The following is a 25684-nucleotide window of genomic DNA, read 5'->3' on the forward strand; positions in this document are numbered from 1 at the left end:
GTCATTAAAGCTGGCTCACTCCATCTGCATGTACAGTCATTTGTATTCCAATGTTACAGAAATATCCACTTGAATTTTCTGATTTCTCGTTATTTTAAACCAGGACATCACAGTTATTGTCAACCAGGACACTGATGAAACATGAACTTCTGTTTTGAGAGGTGTTGTATTGTTTTTACTGTGATAATTCACTGTAGAGAGGCAGAGATTTCACAAATCTATGCTATAGAATAACATCTACCATTCAAACAGAACACTTTGTATGTGCACAGATGAGTCATTCTTAAATATTCCCATTATGCCTTGCACAATGGAATTGGTCCTTCTCAGTACTTCCACTTTTCATGTAATAAATGTAACAGTAAAAATACTTTTTCCTGAACTCGTCTGCTGCAAAAAAAGTGCTGTTATCTCACTTTCAGGAACACTAAACTTTCTTTTTTTTCTTTAGGTGACCTACTTTGTAGGGTAGATATTTCTTAGAGTTCTTCCTTTTTCCACAGCCAATCTACCTGTTTTGTTTTTTGTGTAAATCTCAGTTTCTTTGTCACTTAGTACATTCTAAATAACATTAATTCTAACTAAATCTTCAATTTTCAGTTAGTGCCATATTTTATGATCATAAAACAGAAATACTAACATGGATCTTAAGTTTTTCTGTGAGACAGATTTTTTTATACAAATATATATGTAAGTTCATCAATGCAGAGAATAAGATTGTTTTGAAAAATTTAGAAATTAACTTTTGATTGGCATGGTATTTACCTTATTGTAAGAGATTTGGGTGATTGTTATTCTGACTGTTAAAAGATGGAAAGCTCAAGGGCACGTGTTATTTGCCAAAAAAATGTTTAAATACCTAAAAATAATGTACTTTCTAAAGTGGGAAAACTCTTCATGATCTGCTACTTTTTCCAGAAGACTTCCAATAAAAGCAGCCTGAGTTTTTGGAATGAAGCTGTCGTGGTTTGAGAGCCCCAAAATCCAATTCCCTAGTCCAAACCCCCTCCCACATCTCAACCCAGTGTGAGATGGGTTTTCCAGACACCACACGAGATTCAGAATGGGGTAAAAGGGATTATATATTACAATGACTGTACAAATAAATAGTATAATACATCATATACAATCTCACCTATCTCTACCATGACATAACAGTATTTACAATGGATCAAATCTCTTCTCTCTCCAAATAAAGGTCCAGGAGGGAAGAAGGAAAAGATCCTTTCTACTCTCAGAGCAGCAGTGTCTCTTCAGAGTAGCAGTCTCTCTCTCTTCCATGCAGCAGCTGTAGCTGGGTCTCTGCCAGACCCTTGGCCACTCGTCTCCAAGCGAGAGTCTTATCTTCTGTGGGCTGCGTTCACCCAGACACGGTCGCCTCACCACGGTCATATCAACGAAGCTCAGGGGTCTTCGTGGCAGTCTGTATCTTCAGGGGATTCAAGTCCCCTTTGCAGAGCTCCGTGCTCTGTCTCAAGGCGGTGGGGGGGGGGGCAAGGTCACCCCCTCCGCATTCCTTCTCTGAGCTTTTCAGCTCCTTTCTGCAGTGCTGTAGCACTCCAAGACTAAAAGTCCATCATCCTCCTCTCTCTGGGAGGTCTCAGAGGGGTTTGGGGTCTTTTGGTTCAGTTCTTACCCCAAAACTCTCTCTGTAGAGCTTAGTCCTGCTCTCTCTGCTGCTGGCTCTCTTTCTCTCTTCCTTCCAGGAGTTCTCTCTGTGTTGCTGCATGCCTGTCGTTGCTGCTTGGTCTTATCTCTTCTGGCTGTCTGCCACTTTCTCCGTCCACTGCTGTTCTGCTGCCGCTTTTCAGTATCTGTTGCTGCGGCTCACAGTGGAGAAACATCCCCCGGCTCAGCTACAGACACTTAGCCCAGTCTTACACTGCTCCAAGTCCCTGCAGCCCTCCAGCCGGGGGCTGGGGGGGCCAGAGCCCCCCAGGGGGGCTCCTGCCCTCTCTCCTCGTGGCTCTACAACATGGCTACTTCTTTAACAACAACTACAACTACTTTCTTTTCCGGTCTAAGTGTGATATGTTTATATTTTGCAGAAGCGCTCATTGGCTCAAACCTCAAGGGTCACCACCCCCTGGGGATTTACCATTTTATAGCTTCAGGTGGAAAACTGTTTTCCCCCACCACAGAAGCATGTGACAAAGGGACATGTGTTACACACTTGTGTTATATGACCATCATTCATATATTCTGACACCTTTTCAACTTGTCACAAGATTTTATTGTTTTTACTAAGGGGAATTCTATCACACTGATATGGTTATCATCTTTCACTGGCAAAGAAAAGAAAAAAAAAGGTAAAATTGAAGTATTTTTCAAATAATGACCTCAGCTACACAATCCCAGAATTAGTAGATGTCCTCCTGTCATTACAGTGTACTCTGTCTTCATTTAATACACTTTTCTCCATCAAATCAGGTGGCCGTGTGTACCGTTGGTGACATGGGTTTGGCCACCCCCAAAGTGGTTTGGGGATTTTTTTGTCTCTGGTGTTTTCTGAAGAAATGTCCCTGTTTGTAAATATATATATATATATATATATAAAATTTAATACTTGATTTTTAAAAAAAAAAAAACCTTTCTGACATCTATTACCCTATACATGCAGATGACCACAGAAATATGTTAAAGACCAAATTGTCTTAACCAGAACAGTTGGACATGCTTGCTTGTGCTGTTCTTTAGAGCCATGAGAAGTTGTTAAATGCAACCTCATTTCATTCTTCCTTACTTGGATCACACATGTGCAGTCACCCCAGAATTGATGTCTCGATTGAATTAACACTGTTTAAATAAAGGGCTGCCAAGTAGAGCCTGGAAATAGTTAATAGAAATTGTGTTCCTACTATGAGTTGAGAATACTTTCCCTGCTGATGAAGGAGACGGGACCCTCAGGGTACAGACTTGTGGAATAGAAAATGCTGTTGATTGAGTCTGAGGAATCATAGAAGAAAGTGTCTGTGCCAGTGCTTTTATGTAAGAACAAAAGACCTTGCACAGGTATTCAGCACAGACTCTGATTTCTCATGCTCTGTTGAGATCAGAGTTCTCTCATCATAATTTAAAGAAAGAACTTTGTGACCTGAGATGCTGTAAAGTGTAGTAACCAAGTTCCTGATTTCACCTTAAATCCCCTGCAAGCTGGTGCTGTTTTCCTGATGTTTGTGCTGTGCTGGCTGATGGTGTTGCTGAGATGGACAATTTCACTCGCATGGTCAGATGGGTTGTGCCAGGCACGGGATGGTCTTCTGGGATTCAGAATGAGGTCGCTCTGTAAATTATGCAGGAAACCAGCAGTGCTGGATGTTAAACTCTTTGCTGCAGTGTATGGAGTGAGACCATTGTGGAAGAGTCTAGAAGGTGATTCTGTAGATCTAGATGTCTTTTTACCAAAAGGGCTTATATTTGGGTCATGATGAACTGATGATGTGCTCATGGGCAGACAAATCCAATTTTGCTAAGTAAAAGTTCCCAGTATGTTGCTCCTCCTAAGGTGCAGAACTTTGTCCTTCCCCTGGTTAAACTTCATGCTGTTCCTGTCAGCCATTTCTCCAGCCTGTCAAGGTGCCATGGAATAGCAGGATGACCCCCTGGCATATTAACCATTCCTCCCAGCTCCGTGTCATCAGCAAGCTTCCTGAGGGTGCACTCAGCCCCACCATCCAGATCATTAACGCATGTTGAACAGGACCGGACCCATTATTGATGGGTTCCTCGGGTCTTCCCTAGTCCCCTAGGAACTGGAATTAGCACTTGATGATTGTTGGTTATCACACTCCTGTGTCTTTATTAGGGGCTGGAGATGTTTTTTTGTTGTTTTTGGTTGGTTGGTTGGTTTTGGTTTGTGGGTTTTTTTGTTTGGGTAGCTGATTTTTTTAGTTTTGGGGTTTTTTTTTTGTCCTTGCTCTGGTTTTGGTGTGTTTTTGCCAGGCTGACGTGCAGGTGGATTTTCCCCTGTATCAACTCCCTAGATTGCCACTTTAATGCTGGGGCAGGGAGCAGAAGGGAAGGTAGGAGTGGGGCAGAGCAGAATCAGCACTTAAGCTGTTGTAAAGCCACGATAACATTTATCGAGCAAGTTCAGTCAGTTTTCCATGTGGTGATTAGAGGTCAGATGCACATTTCTGAACTCTTCACAAGGAAAAGACATCAGAGAGAGAATATTCTGATGAGGTAGTTTGTTTGAGGTGTTTTAATTTCAACTTGGTGTTGCATTAGTCAGAGAGTGGTTATTTCTGAAAGATAGTGAGTGAGTTTTAATTTATGCCTCAGAACACTGTGTTAGACAGTCTTGAAAAACAGAAGCTCGTGTCCAAAATGTCCCATCTCGAATGTTGCAAAATTGTCAGTCTTATATAAATTGTCATGCTCTGCATGTGGAATTTGACTGCAAAGAACACGATTGTATTGCTTCTATATTCTGTCACAGCCCTCTGATTTAATTAGGGGTTGCCTTCCAGCTTTTGGAAAGCTGCAGAAATTTGCTTCTCTCACTCTCTGGCCTCCATTATATCTGTCTGCTTCTTCACACTTCCAAGTGGTTGGGAATATTTCTAGTACAGACTACCACCTTTCTGCCCACCTTCCATTCTTTCTTTGATTCAATAACAACTTTCTTTCCTCCTCTCCTTTGTCTATAATATTTTCTGAATCATACCCACTATTGCATTGGATTTTTTTATGATTGTTCTTTTCCCTTTTCTTTTTGCAGCAGCATTCTTAGTTAGCTCTTTCTTGTCACTTAATGTCATCTTTGTTGCCTACTCTTGTAAACCTGACATCCTTTTGTCCCCACTTTTTCTCTTCTAGGTTTCTTATACTTTTAACTTTTCTTTTTCTTTATATTTCCCAAAAATCTGTATTTTTGTTTTCTTTCCACTTGGAAAAAAATATCCTTGCCTTTTGAGAAAGAGCAGTACAAACAGTTTATAATTTGTTCTATGCAGTTGGGTTTCTTCTGTAAAAAATTTATTCAAGCTGAGATTATTCATAAATATCATTTGAATTTTTCATGTGAACAAATTTCAGCTGCGGGAGGCTCATGATGAGACTTTGTGTGATTAATCTTACATATTGCATGCTGATTTTTCTGTTTCTTTGCTAATATTACAAAAATGTTGTCAAACTTCTGTCTAGGAAACTATTTTGCCTGCTTTTCTTGTCTGTTGCTCCTCCACCTCTAGGGAATAAAGCAAGACCATTGCTAAAACCAACATGTAACCCTGAAAAAGCAAAAGTAAACAGAGACTAACTTTGGCCTCTTTTTTGAAGTACTGCCTGCTGTTAGTGCAGAGAGAAAATAAAAAAATAAAAAAAAACCACCTTCTAAACAGTCTCAGTAACAAAATTACAGTTTTATACTTGAATTCAAGAACCTGCATAAATGCAAGGTAACATAAATCATAATTAAATTGTGCTTTTACTTTCTCCTCACCCTTTTTCAAAGCAAAAGGCTTTTGTCTTTTCTTGTCAGTCTTGCATTTTTTATGGGAAACTGAGTTTTCCTACATATAGATATAGGGATATAGAGTATGGCCTTTATAATGAAAAATGATGCCTCATTATATATAAAAAAAAAGTTCTTGTATTTTTAACTATTTGACCTCTCTGTCCACACAAATATATTTGGCTGTACTTCTAAGAAATGTCTTCTAAGATTATAGCATAAATAGACATGTGAATAATATTTTATTATTTTCTTCCCTAAATCTCTTCATATAGAGAAGTGAAAGAAGTGTTAAATCTGGATAAATTATATTCAGGCTGGTGAAGCATGATTCTTCAGCTTTTTCACTTACTTTTTGTATTCAATTTAAATAAATAATTGCTGTCTTATCATTAATGGCAACAGAATGATTTTCCTGTAGGAGGTGTTCTTGTTTATGGAGTGAAATAGGTGCAGTGTGATCACAGTAAACATAGTTTTTCATTTAGTAAGAGATAATGCATTTAAGATTAGCACACCAGAATATTCCGGAATCTTTAATGAATAAATTATAAAACTTCTGGGCAAAAAGTATTTAATATCACCTGCATAAAATACTTCTCTGAGTTCAAAGGTATGTTGTGGGGATTTTAATTTTAAATCCTGCCTTTTAAATTTTTTTTTCTGACAAAATGATATGGATAAACAAATTTGCATTTTTGGTCTGTTTTGGGGGGCAAATTGCTATTTTCATGGTAGAAATGTTCATCTTACCACTTGAAATTTTGGTATATAAAATATGAGACTTGATGGCCTCAAAGATATTGTGCTTATTTAACACTTTTTTTTTTTTTTTTTTTTTTGCCTAGCTCCTTTGGTTTTGGATGTAGCAGCACTGAGTTTCATCAGTAATAATTTTGTTCATTATAATTTAAATTTAAAAAATGGAACTCTGTTGGGATTATCAGCTTCCTTTGTTCTCCATCTCTTTTTCTGCTGTTGTAAGCTATGAGTGACATGTAGGTTCAGTTCAAGCTGTAGCTCTCATTTCCCAAAACATTGCCAATTGGGATGTTGGCTCTGGGACATGTGAATATGGAACAGCTATGAAATGCACTTCTGAACTTTGTTGCATATCAGTAAATCTGCATTACTAGCTGTATTTCATGGGTTATAAATCAGCAGTGATACTCAATTTTTCCTGTTTCCTGTGGCTTGAAGCACATTCCAAGTGTTTTCATGCCATGGGTTTCTCACTAGGTCCCATCCATCTTGTAGGAGAGAGTTCTGATTCCAGTCATGGCAAAGATTCTTGACAGCTCAGGTTCTCTGTGGACTTTGAATTTCATGCTCACAACTTGTTCAGTTGGACCCTGGGAAGCAAGTGAAGATCTGAAAGACAGTTGCCTACATATGGCAGCTTTCCTAACCAAGTATATTAAAATGTAATTTTTATCTCTGGTTTACGGGACTTCAAAGTCTCAACTCGCATAGGAAGTCTGTGATGGTCTTATCTCAGAGTCTTGAAGTCGAGTCTTTATCAGAAACATAAATAATTTGACACAGTTCCTGACCTTGGGGCAGGAAAAGACCAGGAGGATGAGGCAGCGTGAACGTTAGTTTGTCTCTCATCCTTTGAGCTGTGATTCACTCATTGCTTTTGAGGTCACTGTCAGGACATTTTGGAGGACCATGTGGTCAGTGCTGCAAGGGCTGGCAAATAGAGGGTCTCATTGTGTTCTAGTGCTGAGTGAACTTCAACCTTTGGAGCCACAATTCAGCAAAATAAACAAAACAGTAAAATCCTTGTCTGATTTTTTTTCCCCCCCATCTGCAGTCCCAAGTGCAGAGAACTGAGTCAAACACACATATTATTGATACACATTCCCAGACGGCTTTCATTTATATTTAACCCTGTGTTTTGTGGTAAAAAAATCCTTCTTGTGCAGTTGTTTTCATTTTGAGCTTTTCACAGCATGTAATCAGTGTCTCACTGAGAGCAGTGCGAGGTTAATTTTTTTTTTTGACCACAGGACTCAAAAGTGAGGCAATTTTGAATGTTTGAATACAAAACTGCAGTGCTGTTTTACTCAGTGTGTTTACATTCAAGGTAGTTATGATAAAGAAATGAAGCTTAAGTAAATAAAGGTAATCTATAAAAATATTTTCAGCATTAGAGCTAATGAGCAATGTTTAGATTTCCAATAATTCTCTGAACCTTATTTAATCTCTGCAATAAAATATTGATACCAATGATAATAATTAGTGTAGTGTATTTCTTGAAGCACATTATGCTACAGTGGAACACAGTAAGCCAGAAAATGAAATACAAGCCTTATGTTTACATATAGAGTCTTATGGAGGAATTTGGCTAGTGGGGTTATAGGTCAGGAGTTTATGTTCCTGCTAATGTCTCTCAACCTCCCACATAGTAAATATACAAATATAGCTATTAAATGAGATTTGAATTTGAGATTCTTTGTGAGGCTTCTCTAAAATATGACAATATTTTTAGGATTGAATGTCTCCTATTCCAGGAGATATTTGACTCCTCCTTGGGCTTACAGTGACCTGTGACTGAGGGGTCTGCAGCAAAAATGCTGTGCAAGACACAGGTAATGCGGTGTGAACAGCAGATTTTTTTCAAGTTTTACTTTGTGTGTTTGTGAGCTGTTTTGTGTCATGAGCTTCTGTTCACTCAAAACTGAAATTGTTTGAACCTGAATGCTGCCCAATAACTATAAGATTGTGATCAACTGGAGATTTTTTTGTTTCCTTCATTTTTCTTTTTTTAATTTGTTTCTGCATGTAAAACTGTGTATTTCTGTGACATGCTTACTTTTTTTCAGTTCTAAATGTGTACAGTTTGTCAAATAATGAACAGAGTGTTTTCAGAAAATGGTGTATCTCCAATGTACTGCTGCAGTATAGACCTGTGAAAATTAGCTAATGCTATTGCTCCTCAAGAGTCTTTGGTTAAAGTCCTGGTTGAGTTACTTCTATTTATTTATCTCGTATTAAATTAGGCATGAGTTCCTCTTTCATCCCTAACTTGACATAGGAAAAGTAATTGTTTAATAATGTTTTAGAGCCTTGAGAAATCAAGAGCATCTTAGCCAGAGGTTGAGAACTGGGGACTACCTCCAGAATTCCCAGTCTAATTACTTTCTTCTTGTTGAACTGAAATGAATTTATCTTTAGAAAATATGAAATGTCAACCCACGAGTTCCTGTATTAAACATATTTTTCAATTAAAATAACTGGAAATATGTGCATAGAACTAACTTTTCCTAATTGAATGGTTAAGAAATTAATTTCCATAGAATTACAGTAAAAATATAATTTCTCTTTTGACTCAGTAGTTGACTAAAGAATAATAACCTTTTTGGAGGTATTTTTAACTTAGCCTTTCAAGCATAATGACTATTCTCTGATTTCAACATGTGCTTAGTTTTGAAGACCATATATGATAGCTAGATTTAAAAAGTAATACATGTACTATTTTTATTTATTGCCGTTTTTTCCAGTACTTCTCAAGCAAGGGATTGGAGGAAACAACATTATGCTTTTCAGGTATATGTCATACCTATTTTTGTCTTGTACTCATTGAAGGGAAGGTGTGATGGCTGAGACAGTATTTCAGATGTTGTTTTCTTTAGGGAAAGAGTAGGTGTGCTTCCTTCAACAGGAATAAAGAGGCAACTTTAGGAGGAAAAATGCTATGTTTTATTGATGACTTAGAAGAAGATCATAGTATTAAGTACTTCACGTATTTTGTTAACAGCAGAGCTCCTGATTGATTTTTAAGAACCTGTTGTTTTAGGTTCAATTAGTTGATTCTGAGCTGATTTAGGGAGGTGAGGGCCATGTTAGTCCTTCTGTGAGACCTTTTGTGTACCTAACTGGAAGGACATTCCGTGTGGGTAAGGATGCTGTTCTGAACTGCCCGAATAAAGAGGTTGAAAGAGAAAGTTTTTGTTAAAAAATGGTGCTAAAGATGGAAGCATGGAGATGATCTGTGAGTGTGTAACGGCTTAGGTGAAGAATATCAAAAAAGAGCAATGAGATATGATCTAAGTAAAAACCAAACTACCCAGATACCTCTAAATTATGGTAAGTACACTGAGCAGGCTTTTATGGAATTGATTTGGGCTCCAGCTGTCATGGAAGTTGTTTAAGATTTCAAATTGTTCTCCCATATGAAGTTAGGAAGCATTAGCTGTGTTTCACTCATGCAAATTAAACATTTCCATTTGTAGAGTAGTTTTCCATCTGGGTTGTGCCAGGGAGTTGAGGAAGGTTTCAGTGGAATCAAGGCCTTACAGAAGGGACAGTCACAGTGCTTGCCTTTTGCTGTCTGCTGTGCAGGATTACATCCAGTGTTGGGATCTTAAAGGGGGTTATCATGTTGGAGGCCACAGATCCTGAAGCTTTTCTCAGAGTCTGGGAAACTGCCCGTAAAGACCCCCAGCTCTTTGGACTTGACGATCATCTTGAGTTGGAGGAAAGACTGCTACATTCAGCATTAATTACTTTGGTAATGATATAGTGGCCTTGCCAACATCAAGTCTGCCGGAGAGCTGGAAATAGGGGCACAAATCTTAGAGCATGTCCTCTATTGTATTTACATTCTCAGCCTCATTGTACTCACCTCTCTCTCCATATAGAGTTCATCTGCTTGTGAGAGGTCAGGTTGTCCTGCACATGCATAGAAGGATTGCTTGTGGGAGTAAGTATCACTTCTGGACTGGCTGCTGTGGTGTGACTGTTTTCTGGAGTGATCCATCACTTTCCAAGGAATCAATAATAAACTACCACCCGCCCTGGAAACTTGTACTGTGTCTTGTCTTTCTACCTGACCAGTTTATTCATGGTCTGTGGAAGACACTGGTTGAAAGCAAAGTTGGTCTCAGAGCAGCTGGTGTAACAGTGCCTGGTATTTTTTTTCTGTTCAGTTTTGCACTTGGAAAACAAGCAAATATTGTTTGGATTAAAGAAAAAAAAAGGCAGCTATGTAAAATGTGCTCAGCACTCTGTATCCATCTTTGGTTTAATCATCTAAGAACAAATCAGGTTTTCTGTCGGGAAGTAGTTTTATATGTATTTGTGTTACTTGCCCTTGTGCAGTAGTACTGCCAATTAAATTTATTAGCCCTAAATATTAAACAGCTGGAAGGATTCCATTGTATATAAATAGGACATTTGAGACCTGGAAGGATGCCATTCCTAATACAGCAGCTGGTGCTTTTTGCAGTTACATCCAGCACAACACTACTGAATTTCACTGTACATTGAGTGTTGTGTTAATGACAATAGGAGAACATGGGGTGGTTTGGGATTTCTGTAGGAAATGTGTAAAAATACCTTGCTTTGAAAGCCAAACTAGCAAGGAAATGCTATATTATCCACCTGTTTTGTGCATTTTGATGTAAATATTTTTTTTATCTGTGTTTTGCTGCCAAATACGAAGCAACAAACTGCAGAGGTTTTTCAAATGTGAAATTTTAAGTGTTCCTGTGCCACAGATGTTTTTCACTTTCTCTATTGCAGTGGTGTTTTCCCATTTAAGTAATGGTTTCATGCCTCAAAATTCCTGCTTGCTGATGCTTCTGAAAGCATTTGCTAATGGTTTGGGGTTTTTTTATGAAGACATGACTGACTCTTTGTTAGAGTCCAAGTAATAACTAAAACAATAACAAAAATATTGCCCCACTATTAATTCGTTCCTAATCTGTGTATTAGAAAATGGAGGCATAAATGTGGACAAGCGATATCCTCATATTTGCTAAACAGCAAATAGTTTGGGGAAGTGGATTCTTTCCATTCTTGACTGACTATGCCATGATCATTTCTTTGGAAAGGTTTACCATCAGTACTTGTGTGGTTACATCCAATATTAGTGCATTAGGTGAAAAAGGTGATAGTGATGGAGGACCTGATTATTTTTATCTGTGTTATTATTAACTATGAATAAATTTTAAAAAATAAAAGCCTATTGTTATGAGCCATATACCTGAAAGTATTATGTGTAACACTGTGTGAAATCATTTCTAATTATAATTACTTAAGGACACATTTTTCTCACCAGATTGCCACATCCACAGCGTGGGGTGAGTTCCACCTTGGATAAATTTCTCTTTGCTGAACTCTCATTGTACCAAACAGCCACTCATTTCTATCTCTGAAACCAGCTACACTTAAAGGCTGAATCTTACCTGGTTTGTGCAGTGCTTGTGGAGAAAGGTGCTTTTATGTGAGTGATTGTTCAGTGCAGATTTCCACCGTGGGGACTGTTGTGTTTAGAACTTCCCAGAAAATCTGCTTAACCTGTGAGAGAAATGCGATTGAAACCTGTTTCTCCAGGAGACATGCAGCCTAGAAAAAAACCCCTATAAATGCTTTACTTGTCCAGGCTCTGAATGGGTGTTTGAATGCTGGATTCAGATGTCTTAGAAAGTCAGATGTTTTCCTCATTGTGGTGACCTTTTTACCTCACTGTGATTAAGAGGATTTTGCTTGCAGAAGGGTGAGAATCAGCTGTCCTTACAAGTTTGATGATGAAGTGCTCATCTGTCTGGCAGCTAGAGATGGGGGGAAAAAGATGGCTTTACTTATCTTTCTGCAGTTTGGTTTAATTATTAGCCTAGTATTCCCATGATAAGGTATGTACTCTTGCTTTCACAATATTGTGTGTATTTATTTGTGCTTAGCATCTATAAGACAGTTGCACTTGTTTTTGTTAACATCATTTATTGCAATATTTATTTTATTTTACTTCCCAGCTCTTTAAAAACTAAGAGACATTAGTGCATCCAATGCTTCTGGTGGTTTTGTTTTGAGACAGAGGGTCAAGATTTATGTTAAATTATGAATATAGTTTTTATGCCTTGGTGAAATGAGGTTTGTTTACTTGGAAAGAAACTCAGATCACTGTGGTAATATATATTGTGCTAGAGGTAGCACGTGGGACATGGTTTCTCTCCAATTGCCTGTCAGGTCATGTGCCAGAAAACACATGTTCTTGTGAGGAGGATAAGGTTTTCCTTAAAAAAGGGTAGTTTTCCTCTGGCGGAGAAAAAAGAGTTTTCCTTTGGGGGAGAAAAAAAATAAAAGAAAAAGTTATTTTTTTCCCTTGAGTTTGAATTTCCATTAGATCTGATTGTTTTGGATAATTTGGGATAAATATCAAGCTAGTTGTGTGGTAAGATGCCAGATCTCAGTTTTGTTGGGGAAGTTTAGTATCTGGATCTTCTTAATGAGTTTCTTATCTCACCTGAGCTCTCAACAGATATTAATATTGTGTCTTGTCATTCTGAAATGTTTTGCTAAGTTATGAAGAAACCCCAACTTTTAAGTTAAAGCCGTGAACAAAATCTCCTGAATACGATGATGTGCTGTCAGGGGTGCTTTGTCTGCTCCCACAAATGTAAAGACTTCAGTGGGGAACTGAACAGAGAGGGAGAACATGGTGGTAAGAACACGTGAATCTTAGACTGAATATTGTTGTGTGTAATTTTATAATAATATATAAACTTCTTTGAACCTTCTGTTCTCTCTAACATGCTTATTTTCTGTCACAGTAGAGCTTTCTCATTTAACAGTCCTGACTGGGTAATGTAAAAACATAGGCTGGTAAAACAGCTTTAGGGGAAACTGTCCCAAAAACTGTCTTAAGAGGGTTTATGCAATGGTAATGATAATTTCAGTGTCTGTATAACTTAATCTGGTGGTCTAGTGGTTAGAGTGCCTGACTCTCACCTCTGCGACCCAGGTTCGATTCCCGGCCCCCTGGGCAGGTGGAGCTCGTTAGCCTTGGTAGGCAATCCACCTAAGAGAAGGTCACTCTAAACAAACCTACATCCTGGGGACCTCACTGCCACTGTCCAAGCTTTGCTCGGCCCCGGCAGATGAACCTCAGGACTAAAGGGTGGGCTCAGTTCAGCGCACACTGTGTCTCACCTAAAAATCCACTGCACAGGCTGGAAGGGTTAATGACCTTTCCCAAAAATCTTCGCTCGCGAAGACTGGCCATTATATTATATTATATAACTTAATCAAAAAACTTGCAATGCAACTTCTTCTTTCATTTGCAACTTAGAAAAAAAAGCTAAAAATAAAAACTGGGCTAGAGCCAGTGCGAGGAGGTAATTTCATTGATTTTTTTTGAATACCAAATGTGGAAAAAAAAAATCCCATGCTACTTAAGCTCCCAAAGCAGATAATTTCCTGTCCTCTGATCTCTGCTGGTTGGTAATAATGGGTCTTGAGTCAGCATCTTTGGTGATGTTATGAAGAAAGTGTTTTCATATTGATGAGCTGGCCTGGAATGCATTCTTCTAGGATATATGGTCACTACAGGGTTTTTGATAATAGCAAGATTTAAGAGCTCTGGCATCCTGCTACTATTTTGTTAAGCTTTTATATAGTATGTTGGAAGGTTCCATTTTTCATTTAGACTTGAATTATTTGATTGCTAATCTCAAGCTGTCCTAAAATATGTGTTAATTTTTGGTGTTGATGTGATTTCCTCACTTGTCACCAGAATTTTAGCTGTTGTCTACATAAAACTCTCCTTTCATACACTTTTACTTTCAAATAACTGGAAAAGCTCTTTCTCTCTGTATGTTGGTTTGAAGTTCAGTAGTATATATCAGAAGTATGTTCAACGTATGAAAAATCTTGATTCGCTTACTGATCTGAATTTAGACATATTTAATATTACAATAAAAAGTTCACAGAAGATCTAAGTGCTAAAACAAAGGAGGCATAAAAAAATGTTAATTTTGTCTTAAATCCTTCAACCTGTTTCCCAAATGTGTTTGAACTATTGGACAGCATGCAACAGAGAAAGAAAGTTTTAAACTTAATATATTATGTTGGATTATGATATAATTCTCTATTACACTGGAAGATTTTAGGTTAAGTCCCCTTATGCAAAGTCATTTAAGCAAGACCCTAAACCAAATAATACAAATGTTATTTATATAAGTGGTGAATATTCTCATGCCTGAGGCTTTCAATCTTAATCTGTTATATTTCTGTGATATAAAATATGTTTTATACTTAACTTGAGTTATATTTTCAGGTAATTAATGTCATGAGCATAAACTTGTCAGAAAATGACTTGTAGATGTTTTGGGTTCTTTTATAAAGATATAAATGCCTGTGATGGTTTGCCTTTTCTGTTGTGGTTTCCCCTCTGTTCAATACTATTTCTTGATTTTTCTAGTCCTTTCCTTAAGTCTTACTTAGCACAAGGTCTATCTCTTATTTCCGATGGAATGATCTTTTCACCAGGAATATCCACCTTATGCTCTTACTGAGGACTTTTACTGAAACTGAGACTTTTTTCCTTCTGTTAAGAAAAAATTGTTAATTTCCTATAAAATGAGTCACTGAGGAAAACTCTAATTCAAAATGTGTTAGCAGAATATAGAATAATAGCTCAAATGCCTGCTCATTAGTCGCCTCAGTATTTATAGGAATTGAACATGTATTATGCAGCTTTGGAATATTTCAGCTTTTTCTAGGAGCTTCATGAAACCCTCATTGGCCTAACTTTAAGCAATAGAATAATAGAACATTTTGGGTTTTTTTGGGAAATATACTATATTTTTATTTTTTCTATTAAAATCTTAATAGAAATTTATCATGCCTACACTAGTCTTAGTTTTAAAAACTGTACTTGGCTTGTATGTGAAGCCATTGCCTTCTTTTTGGCATAATCTCCAGAGAAAATGGGAAATAAACAGATATATATGCACTTAAATGTGTGTATATGGAAGGGAAAGGAAGATCTTGCTTAGTAGTTTTTGAAATCAGAGGTGAATTTTAACAATTTCACAGAGGAGCAGAGGCTTCCAAAGGCTTTTATCCCTACAAGACTTATGAAAAAGTGATAGGAAGAGAGGAAGAGACACAGTAATGGTATTAATGGTCACAATGAGGAAGAGACTTTTTTGCACTCATCTTTTATTAGACATCTGAGTCCATAAGACAGAGATTGGTGGGAAACCAGAATTAACTTAGTTAATTCTGTTGCTTATGGCATGACTTGTTTGTTTACCTCTTTTTATTGTGATTGCCTGGCAACCAAGGAAGAGGAAAAAAAAAGAGGAAAATATTATGAACTAGTTGGTATTCTGTCAGTGAACTGTTGAAAAGTTGCATGCACTGCGTATCTGAAATGTGAGGTTCCAATCATCATCATCTTTTTGATTTGGAAGGGAATTGCTTGACTAAATAGCAGAAAGTGGGTATGCATGGGAATGCAGACTTTCCTGTCATTGCTCAGCAAGGCATAATAAAGGTGATTTTTTTTTCTCCTGCTTGAAAACTGTGCTGAATATTAAGTCAGTAGTTGAGAGGGTTAGTGTTCAGTATTAGAGCAAAATGTGTTTTTTCAGGTAAAATTTGAATGGTGGTTCTGTAGAGACTTCTGTGAACATCTCATAAATAGTGAAAAGCAATTATACTGAAAAAACCCCCAGTTTTTAACAATTAGGTTAGAAATAAGCAAAGATTTAAGTGCTCCACTTAGCAAGGGTGGGACATCCCAGCACATGAAGATGTTTTTGTGAAGTTTCAAAGCCATATTTATGTTAGAGGACAGTTGGGCTTTACCTAAATGGTGCTCATACCAATTAAAACATCATATCAATTTTTTAAAGCAAAATAAAATTGCAAGTAAATGTTCCTATGCTGTTGCCTGAGATTGTCAGTGGAATGTCAGGGATTTAGCTACCTGGGTTCCATAGGTTCCTTGAATAATTACAAAACTCCATTTTTGTTGGAGTTTTATGCTTTGTAGTTTAGGCGTTTTATAGCAATGTGATGCTGAAAGATGAAGTGTAGGTTTTTGGGGATCATGCAGTTGCATACCTATATTGTAAATCCCAAAATGTCCTTCAATTTCCTGTTGTAAACTGAAGATTTTGGGTTTTTTTAATATGACAGATAAGATGACACAAAAACTGATGTCACAGGCAGGATGAAAGAATTGAGGAGATCACTCATGTCCCAGATTCCCACATTGAGAGGGAATTTTTTACTGAGGCTGCTCATGACATCCTAGGAAAAGTCCTACATTCACTTCTATACTTTTCTTTTGTAAAGAGATTCGAAGAAATAAACTAAAGCCATAAGTCCAGCACACTCTACTGGATCTGCTCTGGCAAACAAAATCCTTTTTGGCCCAACTTTGTCAATCAGTATGACAAGGGCACATGAGTTAGACCCTCTCACTGGGGATCTTGAGACTTTTCTATACCACTGAAAGCAATCTCTTGTTTCCTGTCATTAACAGTATCCAAAGAAGATTTTAAAAATGAAAAGCAAACAAAAGAACATTTTCCAAAAGCCAAATCACATGCTGAGAAAGGAGTGGTGCTATGGCACTTCTCCTGGACATGTTTCAAAAGCATTGAATATGCCTGAAAGCATCAATATGATATGAGTACTGTGTAATAATATAAATTCAGAAATGGTGTGTCCCACATCATGCTGTTGTAGAATCCCTGACACATTTTTAGAAATATCTTCCTAAAATATTTTGAATTTATCGTTCCTATTGGACTGCTCAGAGGACAGTCCTGTCATTTCATCAGTCCAGTCTTTAGGACTTGGCTATTAATTTCCAGTCTAACCATAGCCAGGACTGATAAACATGCATTAGTTTTGTAGCTGCCCAGTATTGGAAGAAAGAAATGCCAGTTGGGACACCTCTGAAGTGTAATGCCCCATGGACTAGAGTTACCCAAATAATTGAGGTGAAAATTAGGTTTGAGTCCTGCCAGTGTCTTATTTACATGATTTAAGTACAGATCTTTCATACAGTCGTTCTGCCAGCATTTCAACAGACTTCCTTTAAATTCTCAGCCTGACTTCCACGAACACCCTTCCTCCTCACTATTACATAGTGCCAACTCCTTCCTTACTTGGGTAGCACCTTCTGCTTTATTTTTTCCACCTATCTGAAGAACAAAAATGCAAACTGTTCTTATATTTTTTTAGCCAAGCCTCAACAAGTTAAAATTTTGCATAGGAAAATGCAGTATCATAAGAAACACTTCTCTTTTTATTGTTGTTTTGTTTCAAGTTCCGGGTGGGTTTCTGTGGTGACTAAATTTGGGTGGCCATACTTTCTTACTGGATGGTTTCTTGTCCCTGCAGTGCATTCTTGATCCTGCAGAAACAGTAGTGGTTGCAAGACATACTGTTTAGGAGAGTTGATTTAATAGAAATTACCCCCCTATCCCATGCTGGTACTTCATGGGATGGGAATAGTTCTGGTGGGAGAAGAGGAAGCTGAGACTGCAGCAGACTGTACTCAATGCATGAGGTGAAAAGAAACATGTCCCCATCTGTTTTACTTCTGGAGGTTTTTTCAATGCGTCCCACATCTCTATTGAAGCCTTTGCTTTGCGTTTCATTGTCTCATTTCTATTTTGACCTGTTCAAGCCCAGGTTCCTGCATACTCAGAATGCTGTTCTTTTCTTTCTGTATCCTAAGATACAAATATTGCAGCATAGTAATTCTGAACTCTTCTTTTAGCTGATTTACCCCTCACCTTCTGGCAGAATAGAATTTTCCTCATGTGTTTAAAAATACCTTAGATACATTTTGTTTCTAATTATTTTTCTCATCTCTATGCATCTTTTGTTACCTACAGTAAGGGCATTTTTTTCCGTAGCTTTTGTTGTAAGGAAGATCTATGTCTTCTATTATAAGGAATATCTTAATTTTTTTACACTCTGCTTTTCTCTAAGATTTGAAAATCAACTTTTCCCCATAATTATTCCTGTTTATATATTTCTTCCTTTACTTTTTAACTCCTACCTTCTTGTCCTTTTCTTTCAGCTAACTGTTTGAGAATATAGGTTAGAATGATAGGTGTACAAATTAAAACTGCGTTGAATACTGTAATACTGAATAAGTGACTATTAACTATTGTAACCTTACGGAGCAAGCTGAATACATGAGTTACAAGTACAGAAATAAAAATTAAAATGAGTACAAATATAGGTGTTTGAGAAATCTCACTTAATAGAAAAAACTCATGGGTTGCAGAAGGAAAATTGTCTCAATGTTCTTGATAAGCTGCTTACCATCTTTTAATATCACCTGGAGATGGCAATAAGAAGGCTTACTGGGAAAAGCTACAATGTATGAGCATTGCAAATGTACTGCTTGCTTTTTACTTTGATCATAATTATTGAATTGTGGAGATATTTTAAACTCTACAGGTTCCTGATTTTGTTTTATTTCCCAGTGGACATTTAAAATATGATGAACTGATTAGAAATTGTATGGAAAAGGTAGTCACTGTATAACTTAGGAATCAGTTGCTTAAAATGCTCATAAAATTTGGTTTCGTTACATAATCTTGTCTAGTTTCATCTGGTTGTTGTAAGTGGAGTTTTATTTGTCCAGCTAAGACCTCCAGATAAATTGGGACATCCAGCTTCTTTGGAGGCAATTGTGGCATCTGAACGGCTCTTTGCAATAGGGTTAGATTGTTGGCTCAAGGCCTGAACTTTTACAGGGACATCTGTCAGAGGAGAGCTCTTCACTCAATTTTGGGAAGTTTGCAGAGGCTGGGAGCCAGAGTCCAGCTGCAGGCGGGAGCTCGTGCTTGTATGGTGAGCTACCACATGGTGCCAAGCTCTCAAGTGGCCATGAGCTCTAGTGATTTTGACTCAGCAAGACCCTGTCCTGCAAGCTTTTTTTGGCAAAGTAGCACGTTATGGCTTGCTGCAGCATTTCAGCTGCTGTAGACACATCCAAGATTGTGTTTTAAACTCTGTTGAACTAGTCAGGAAGAGATAAAACTTGTGTACAGTCCGATCTGTAAAGTGAACTACAATAAACCTTGTTTCAATTAAAGGAAGAGTATTTATACTGCTTTTATCTGCTGGTTTAATAACATGATTTAAAATCACATCTTCAGTGGTGTGTGGAAAATTTCATTGTGCAGACCAGCTCTTAGTCATGTTAAAACTTTCTTAAATAAGTGGGTTGGGACTGAGAACTCTCAGATGCTACTCTGATGTGGCCACTTTTTTTTTTTATTTCTTTGTATATGTGTGAGATATGGTTGTATTGTAAAACCAAGAAACTGTAAACACTTCTGCACTTTACTTTCCTACTGGGAATAATACTTTCCTCTCCTATTGTCTGCTCTGCAGTACACTAAGGTCCTGCAGGAAAAGGTGTTGATGTAAAACAAGTAATTAGACTGAGATCTTAAATATAACATTGAGGTAACGATTTTTGAGGGAAGATGTTTGTGTGATAGTGTCTCCCTCCTGCAAGAATGGCTGCTGACAACATCCTTAATTCTATCTGCTCTGATATTCTCTATCAGTTTTTCTCCCTGAATAGGAGAAAACAAAGAAAGATATATCTTAAAGTTACTTAGTTGTGTATGGTAAAAGACTTACAGTAAATATTTACTGTAAGTACCCCCATAGGATTTCTTTTTTCCTGTGATTGCTAAATATTCCTCTGGTAAGTGTGACTTTAGAAATCAGGTAGGACTGGTGAGTAATTCAAAAATAGAAAACCTATTCCTTCAGTGGGTCAAGTAAGTTTGTCAGCTGATGGCTGCTGTAAAAACAAATGATGGCTGTGTGTTCTTCAAAAAACATTTTAGTGTCCTAGACTATATAGTCCACAGAAGAATTAACTAGCCAAGGAATGGTAAGTTGGAAGTAATTCTTAATAACTCTGAAAACTGAGCTGAGCTTGACTGTTTGTCCAGAGTACATATAACCCAGGCAAAATCAATTGTCATGCTTTGAATAAAAGGAAAACTGTAAGGCTTTTTAATGACTGTATGGAATTTCAGTTGGAGCCATTGGCTCTCGTTTGTAAGATTTCAAATCTTGTTTAATCTTTGAAATACAATCGATTCTAACAATTAAAATGTGGTGGTACCCTTGTGAATCTCTTCCATTTCAGGTGAGTGTAGTTGAAGGACATGCTGGAATCATGGGTATAGTTTAAGAAATCACAGGTTTTTAATAATGTCAAACAGCTATAGCATCTCTTTCATGCCACCCTGAAATAACTTAGTAAAAACTGACTAATTAATGGTGAATTCTGTGTCCATTTAAGATGTTTATATGTTTTAATAGGAAAAAATGCATGCAAATTCAATCAGACTTCATTGTCTATTTTATAGCAGCATCCAAGCAAAGTTATTTTTGCTTTTTCATCTAGGTGTTATTTTTGATTGGTATAATCATTAATTTTAAAATATTTTCTTTTTTCTTTTTTTTTTTCTGCAGTGGGAAGAGATTAGTGGTGTTGATGAGCATTATACCCCGATCAGAACTTACCAAGTGTGCAATGTTATGGATCACAGTCAGAACAATTGGCTGCGAACAAACTGGATTCCACGCAACTCAGCTCAGAAGATCTATGTGGAGCTCAAGTTCACCTTGAGGGACTGCAATAGCATTCCTCTAGTCCTGGGCACTTGCAAGGAGACCTTCAATCTGTACTATATGGAATCTGATGATGACCACTCGGTCAAGTTCAAGGAGCACCAGTTTACAAAGATCGACACCATCGCGGCTGATGAGAGCTTCACCCAGATGGACCTCGGGGACAGAATCCTCAAGCTGAACACAGAAGTCCGTGAGGTGGGGCCCATCAGCAGGAAAGGCTTTTACTTGGCTTTCCAAGATGTGGGTGCTTGTGTTGCCTTAGTCTCGGTGCGAGTGTACTTCAAAAAGTGCCCTTTCACTGTCAAGAACCTCGCCATGTTCCCTGACACAGTGCCCATGGACTCCCAGTCGCTGGTGGAGGTACGGGGATCTTGTGTCAACCATTCCAAGGAGGAAGAGCCACCGAAGATGTATTGCAGTACAGAAGGAGAATGGCTAGTGCCCATAGGGAAGTGCTTGTGTAATGCTGGCTATGAAGAAAGAGGCTTTGCGTGCCAAGGTAACAATGCCTTCCGTGTTCGTAGTTCTGCTGTTGACAGGGGCTTCACCCTCTGCCCCTACTCTGTGTACTGGGGTGTGTTCATTTGCTCCAAATTCCTGACAGAAATACGTTAGCTCCTAAAATTGCATTTTATTTAAATTGCCATTTATTTAAACTGTGTAAATAATGTAATTTGCTAAAAGTATTTGATGAGAGTCCACAGTTGATTTTTAGTAAACACGCTGTGTAGCAAATCTAGCCTCTCTTACCACTCTTGGACTTCCTTTCAGTATATTATAGTTTACTTAAATGCTTTGTTTGTGTCAAAATATGTGATTTTTTTTTTATATACTTTGTGGTTCCATGTATGACTTTTGCTATTGAGCTGTGTTGATTAGTTGGGATTGGTCAGAAAAAAACATGTAGCATTGTTCTGGGAGCATAATAACTAAATGCAGGTACATTTGGAAAATTAATAGTTGAACTTTAAAATTGCATTTTCATAAATGCTCATGTATTTAACTCAAAATAATTTTCTCCAAACTTTTTGTTTCTGCAAACTATGGTTATGTGAATGCTCCCAAGAACAAGAATACGCCAGTGATCTGGAGTTTTTACAGAAATGGTCTTTTAAATGTTAGAGAAATGCATGTTGCATTTACTAATTTTGATATCAAAATGATGGTGGCTTACATTTTTATGCTTTTTATAAAATTACATGTTGAAGTTTTGTGCTAGTTGAACCGTAAACCTCTTTTCACAGAGTGCCTTAAGGGGTGCTCGCTGTGGCAAAGAGTTTTCCATTAAATATATAACTAAAAGTTAAATATCTAGAAATACCATGGATGGAAGGAGCAGTAGCTGAGATGTTTAGTGGGGGCTGTGTGTATGTGTACATGTGCAAATCCGTGTATCTACAAGACAAATTTAAAGTATGAACCTGGTTGAGAGAGCACCTACTCCTTTTTAATGAGTCCTACAGCAACTTTGTATCAAAAAATTATTCCTGTGGAGCTACCAAACCATAGACAGGTGGTTGTGAAAACTGTTACTCTAACTGACATGACCTTTTCTCAGAAAATGCCAGGGAGATCTGGGAGGAAAGGGGTTACGGGTGTATTTTGTTTGATTTTGCTTTTAAGTAGATTTTAAATCATTTGTGCCATCAATGAATAAATTGGGTATCCAAGTCTGAGTATGCTTAATATTGATATTAAGAAAAAAAATTTAAATTCTTCTGTTGCTGAATTCAGGGGAGAATATTTTGTTATTCAGAAACGCTTTATCTAGGGCCTCCTATAGCTACACTTAGAAATGCTATAACATCACAGATATTCTTTTATCCAGTGTTTATAGTCTTGCTTATTACAGAGCCCATGGCCTTGTAAATGTTTGAAACCTGTTGGTTTAGAATTTCGGTTACACATGAGCAGAAAAAGACAAGCACTCCAGAAAGCAACAGACTACAACTGAGCCAAATTTGAGCTAAGCAAAATAAAATAAACTAAACTTTTATTAAAAACAAGTTTTCAAATGCTTGGTGTAGGCAAGGCAGCTCCTACTGAGTTTTGCAGAGATTAGGAGTAAGTTGACATGCATATGTGAGTATATCATACATAATTTGGTATATCATACATGATTTGGAAGGCAGAAAATCAGACCGTGGGACAATTACCTTTTTCTATTTTTCTTTTTTTTCTTTCTCCCACCTCTTTGTCTTTTTTTTTTTTTCTTCCTCACCCACTGTTGGTCAAGGGAGTGATATATGAGGAAGCCATTAACAACAGCAACAGGTCCTTCTGGTTTATTCTGATTTAACGTATTATGTCCTACTAACTTTTATTGAAAGTCATATTTATCAAATATTTCCAGTGTGGTGTGATTGAAGGGGCACTCTATAAGCAGTCAGTAATTCAAACCCTCCCATTTGTCAGCATTGGTAACTCAGCAGGAGCTGGAAAGCTCGGAAAAACAGTTCAGTTTTGACCTAGGGCTCAAAGCTGCATCTTTTTATTTCTTTTCTATCACTCTTTCTCTTGCTCTGTCTTTTAGGGTTTAAGGATTTTTGTATTTGTTTGGGTTTTAGTTTTGGGGGTTTTTTTGTCAACAAAAGGGTAATAGAATCAGTATTGTAGTGTTTGACAAAGATCCAAAATGGTGTTACGAGCATGGGCTGAAAAAAAATATGTTTCAGTTGAAGTTTGAAGGAGTAATTAGTAACAGAAATTATTGTCTTCCCAGTAGTTGGGAAGACATTTTACAGCTCAGCATCTGTCACTACTTGATTCTACATCCAGACTGCTTCTGATTTTGTTTGTTTCCATAATGCTGTTTTCAAAAGCAATGTCATTTTGCTTTAGCAGGAGATTATCACTGATGATTAAAATGAAGGAGTTTAATGGTAAAAGATCAGCCTATTTAAATTTCATTAAGAACAGATTTTTTTTTTTTTTTTTTTGTACCTGGAAAATGATTAGGGAACAGTCATGCCCCCAAATAACACAAATGGTACCAATTTCCATGACTGCTTTTTCCCTGCACAACCAGGAAAAGCTGACATAAGGCTCAGACAATTTCTTCTTATTGGTATATGTGTAGATATAAAAACATGCAACTTTACACATCTTTATGTAAGATCTGAAAAGCCAAGATTGGACTACTAGCTTTACTCAGCTTATTGGTTCATGTTGGGTAGAATATTGTCCTGTTCAGGATCCTAATAAGCAGTAAAATACCTACCTGTCAGTCAGGAAAAGAATTTTACTGTGACCATCCTTGTCCTCTTTACTGTGTCCATCCTGTGCATGTGTGCGTGTGTGTGTAGAAATGATTTCTCAAAAGTGAATTGTGTACCTGACTTTGAGGAATTCTCTTATTTGTGATATACTTTAGCTTAACAGCTTAAGATGTAGCACCTTCTCTAGCAAAGACTTCTGCACCTGCTCAGTATTTTGGAGGGATTGGTTTTGCCTGAAGTACAGTAAGATGTGTCAGGGAGCAAGTTGGAAAACCCACTCTTTCATACCTGTTTTCCCCCTTAAATAATAGATGTGTTGGCCTACATCTTTATAGCATCTTCCCTCTTTGATTAGTGTGATTTAATTAGTGAGAAAAAAATCACAACTGTCTGGAACTACCCACTAAATGCTTTCTGTTATTTCTGATATTCTCCATCCTATTCCTCCCTCAAGAAGGAAAACTTATCTTTTCTCTTTGTTCCCCATCAAAGCCAGAGTAGATCAGGTCAGAGGTTTGTCCGCCTTAGTATTCTTTCTCTGCCAGTCACTAATGGCAAATTCCTAAGGAAAACCAAGGAAAATATATATATATATAAAGCTATATAAAATGCTGCTTTACGGAGCATACCTTTTAACTTCTTCCAGTCTACTGTTGACTTTTAAGATAGATGTTGTAAGAAAGACTATATATGATAGAAACTAGCGACCTGTGACTTATTAATGTGCCTGTTTTTGGCTCATTTATATTTTAATCTCTAAGTTTTTATGGCAATGAATGCCATATCTTGTCTTGTGTGGAAGACATAACTTCCTTCTGTGTTTAAGTCTTCTGGTTTAGAGTCAGTGGGATAGGGTTTTTTATGCCCTTGTAGAGTGAGAAAATTACTGCTGCCTTTCCAGCTTCTATATTTACAATTTTCAAGGTCTCTTTTGTGTCTAATATCTCATCTCTAATACCTCTTTTCCCAGCTCTTCCTCTCTACTGGTGCCTTCCTTTTTAAAGGACAAATTGCTCTATACCTCAACTCATCCTTTTTGGCTGCCGCTGTACTCAAAGTAAACAATGTGATTCTTAGGAAAAGGGAAATGAGGCTTGGGTTGCACTATTGAAGTTGCAAGTACAGCAGGAGATTATGAAATGGCAAAGTGTTTGGAACAGCCCAAAGATCAAGAAGAGAAAAGGAGCATTCACATCACCTGTCCAGTGAGTGAAGCAGACTGAGTTTTGTTTTGAATGCTAGAAAGAGGAAATAGATTTCACGATCTGAAGGTCGATTAGTGGGGTAACAACATCAAAATAAACGGGAAAATGTTGGATAAATGGTAGAAAAAAAAAGTCTGTAGTTTTTTAATGATCTAGAAGTCTCTTCGGAGAAATAATGGAAGCCTTGTTTAAGGAGCTGTTTTTTAAAAAAAGCAGTAACCAGATGATAAAGGAAATCCTGCACTGGCAGGCTTGGACTAATAAATCTTTTCCATCCTGAATGTGTCTATTCTGTTGTTGGTTTATTTCCTGCATTTCAGAAAGACCAGCTGGACATGGAGAATGTTATTTTTCAGTATGATCTACTTAGT

At 37.4% G+C, this 25684-nt stretch overlaps 1 protein-coding gene across 3 annotated transcripts in view; it reads left to right on the top strand.

Annotated features, from left to right (window-relative positions):
* Positions 1-25684, top strand: part of EPHA3 (EPH receptor A3) — a 209935-nt gene that overhangs the window by 49300 nt on the left and 134951 nt on the right. For all 3 annotated transcript variants that reach the window (XM_027722724.2, XM_027722731.2, XM_039383301.1), the window contains exon 3: positions 20729-21389. In XM_027722724.2, the coding sequence (XP_027578525.1) occupies positions 20729-21389 (661 nt within the window). The remainder of the gene's footprint in view (positions 1-20728; positions 21390-25684) is intronic.

Source organism: Pipra filicauda, unplaced genomic scaffold, assembly GCF_003945595.2.
Source record: "Pipra filicauda isolate LSUMZ 115617 unplaced genomic scaffold, ASM394559v2 scaffold302_size1215360_pilon, whole genome shotgun sequence".
NCBI classification, from domain to species: Eukaryota; Metazoa; Chordata; class Aves; order Passeriformes; family Pipridae; genus Pipra; species Pipra filicauda.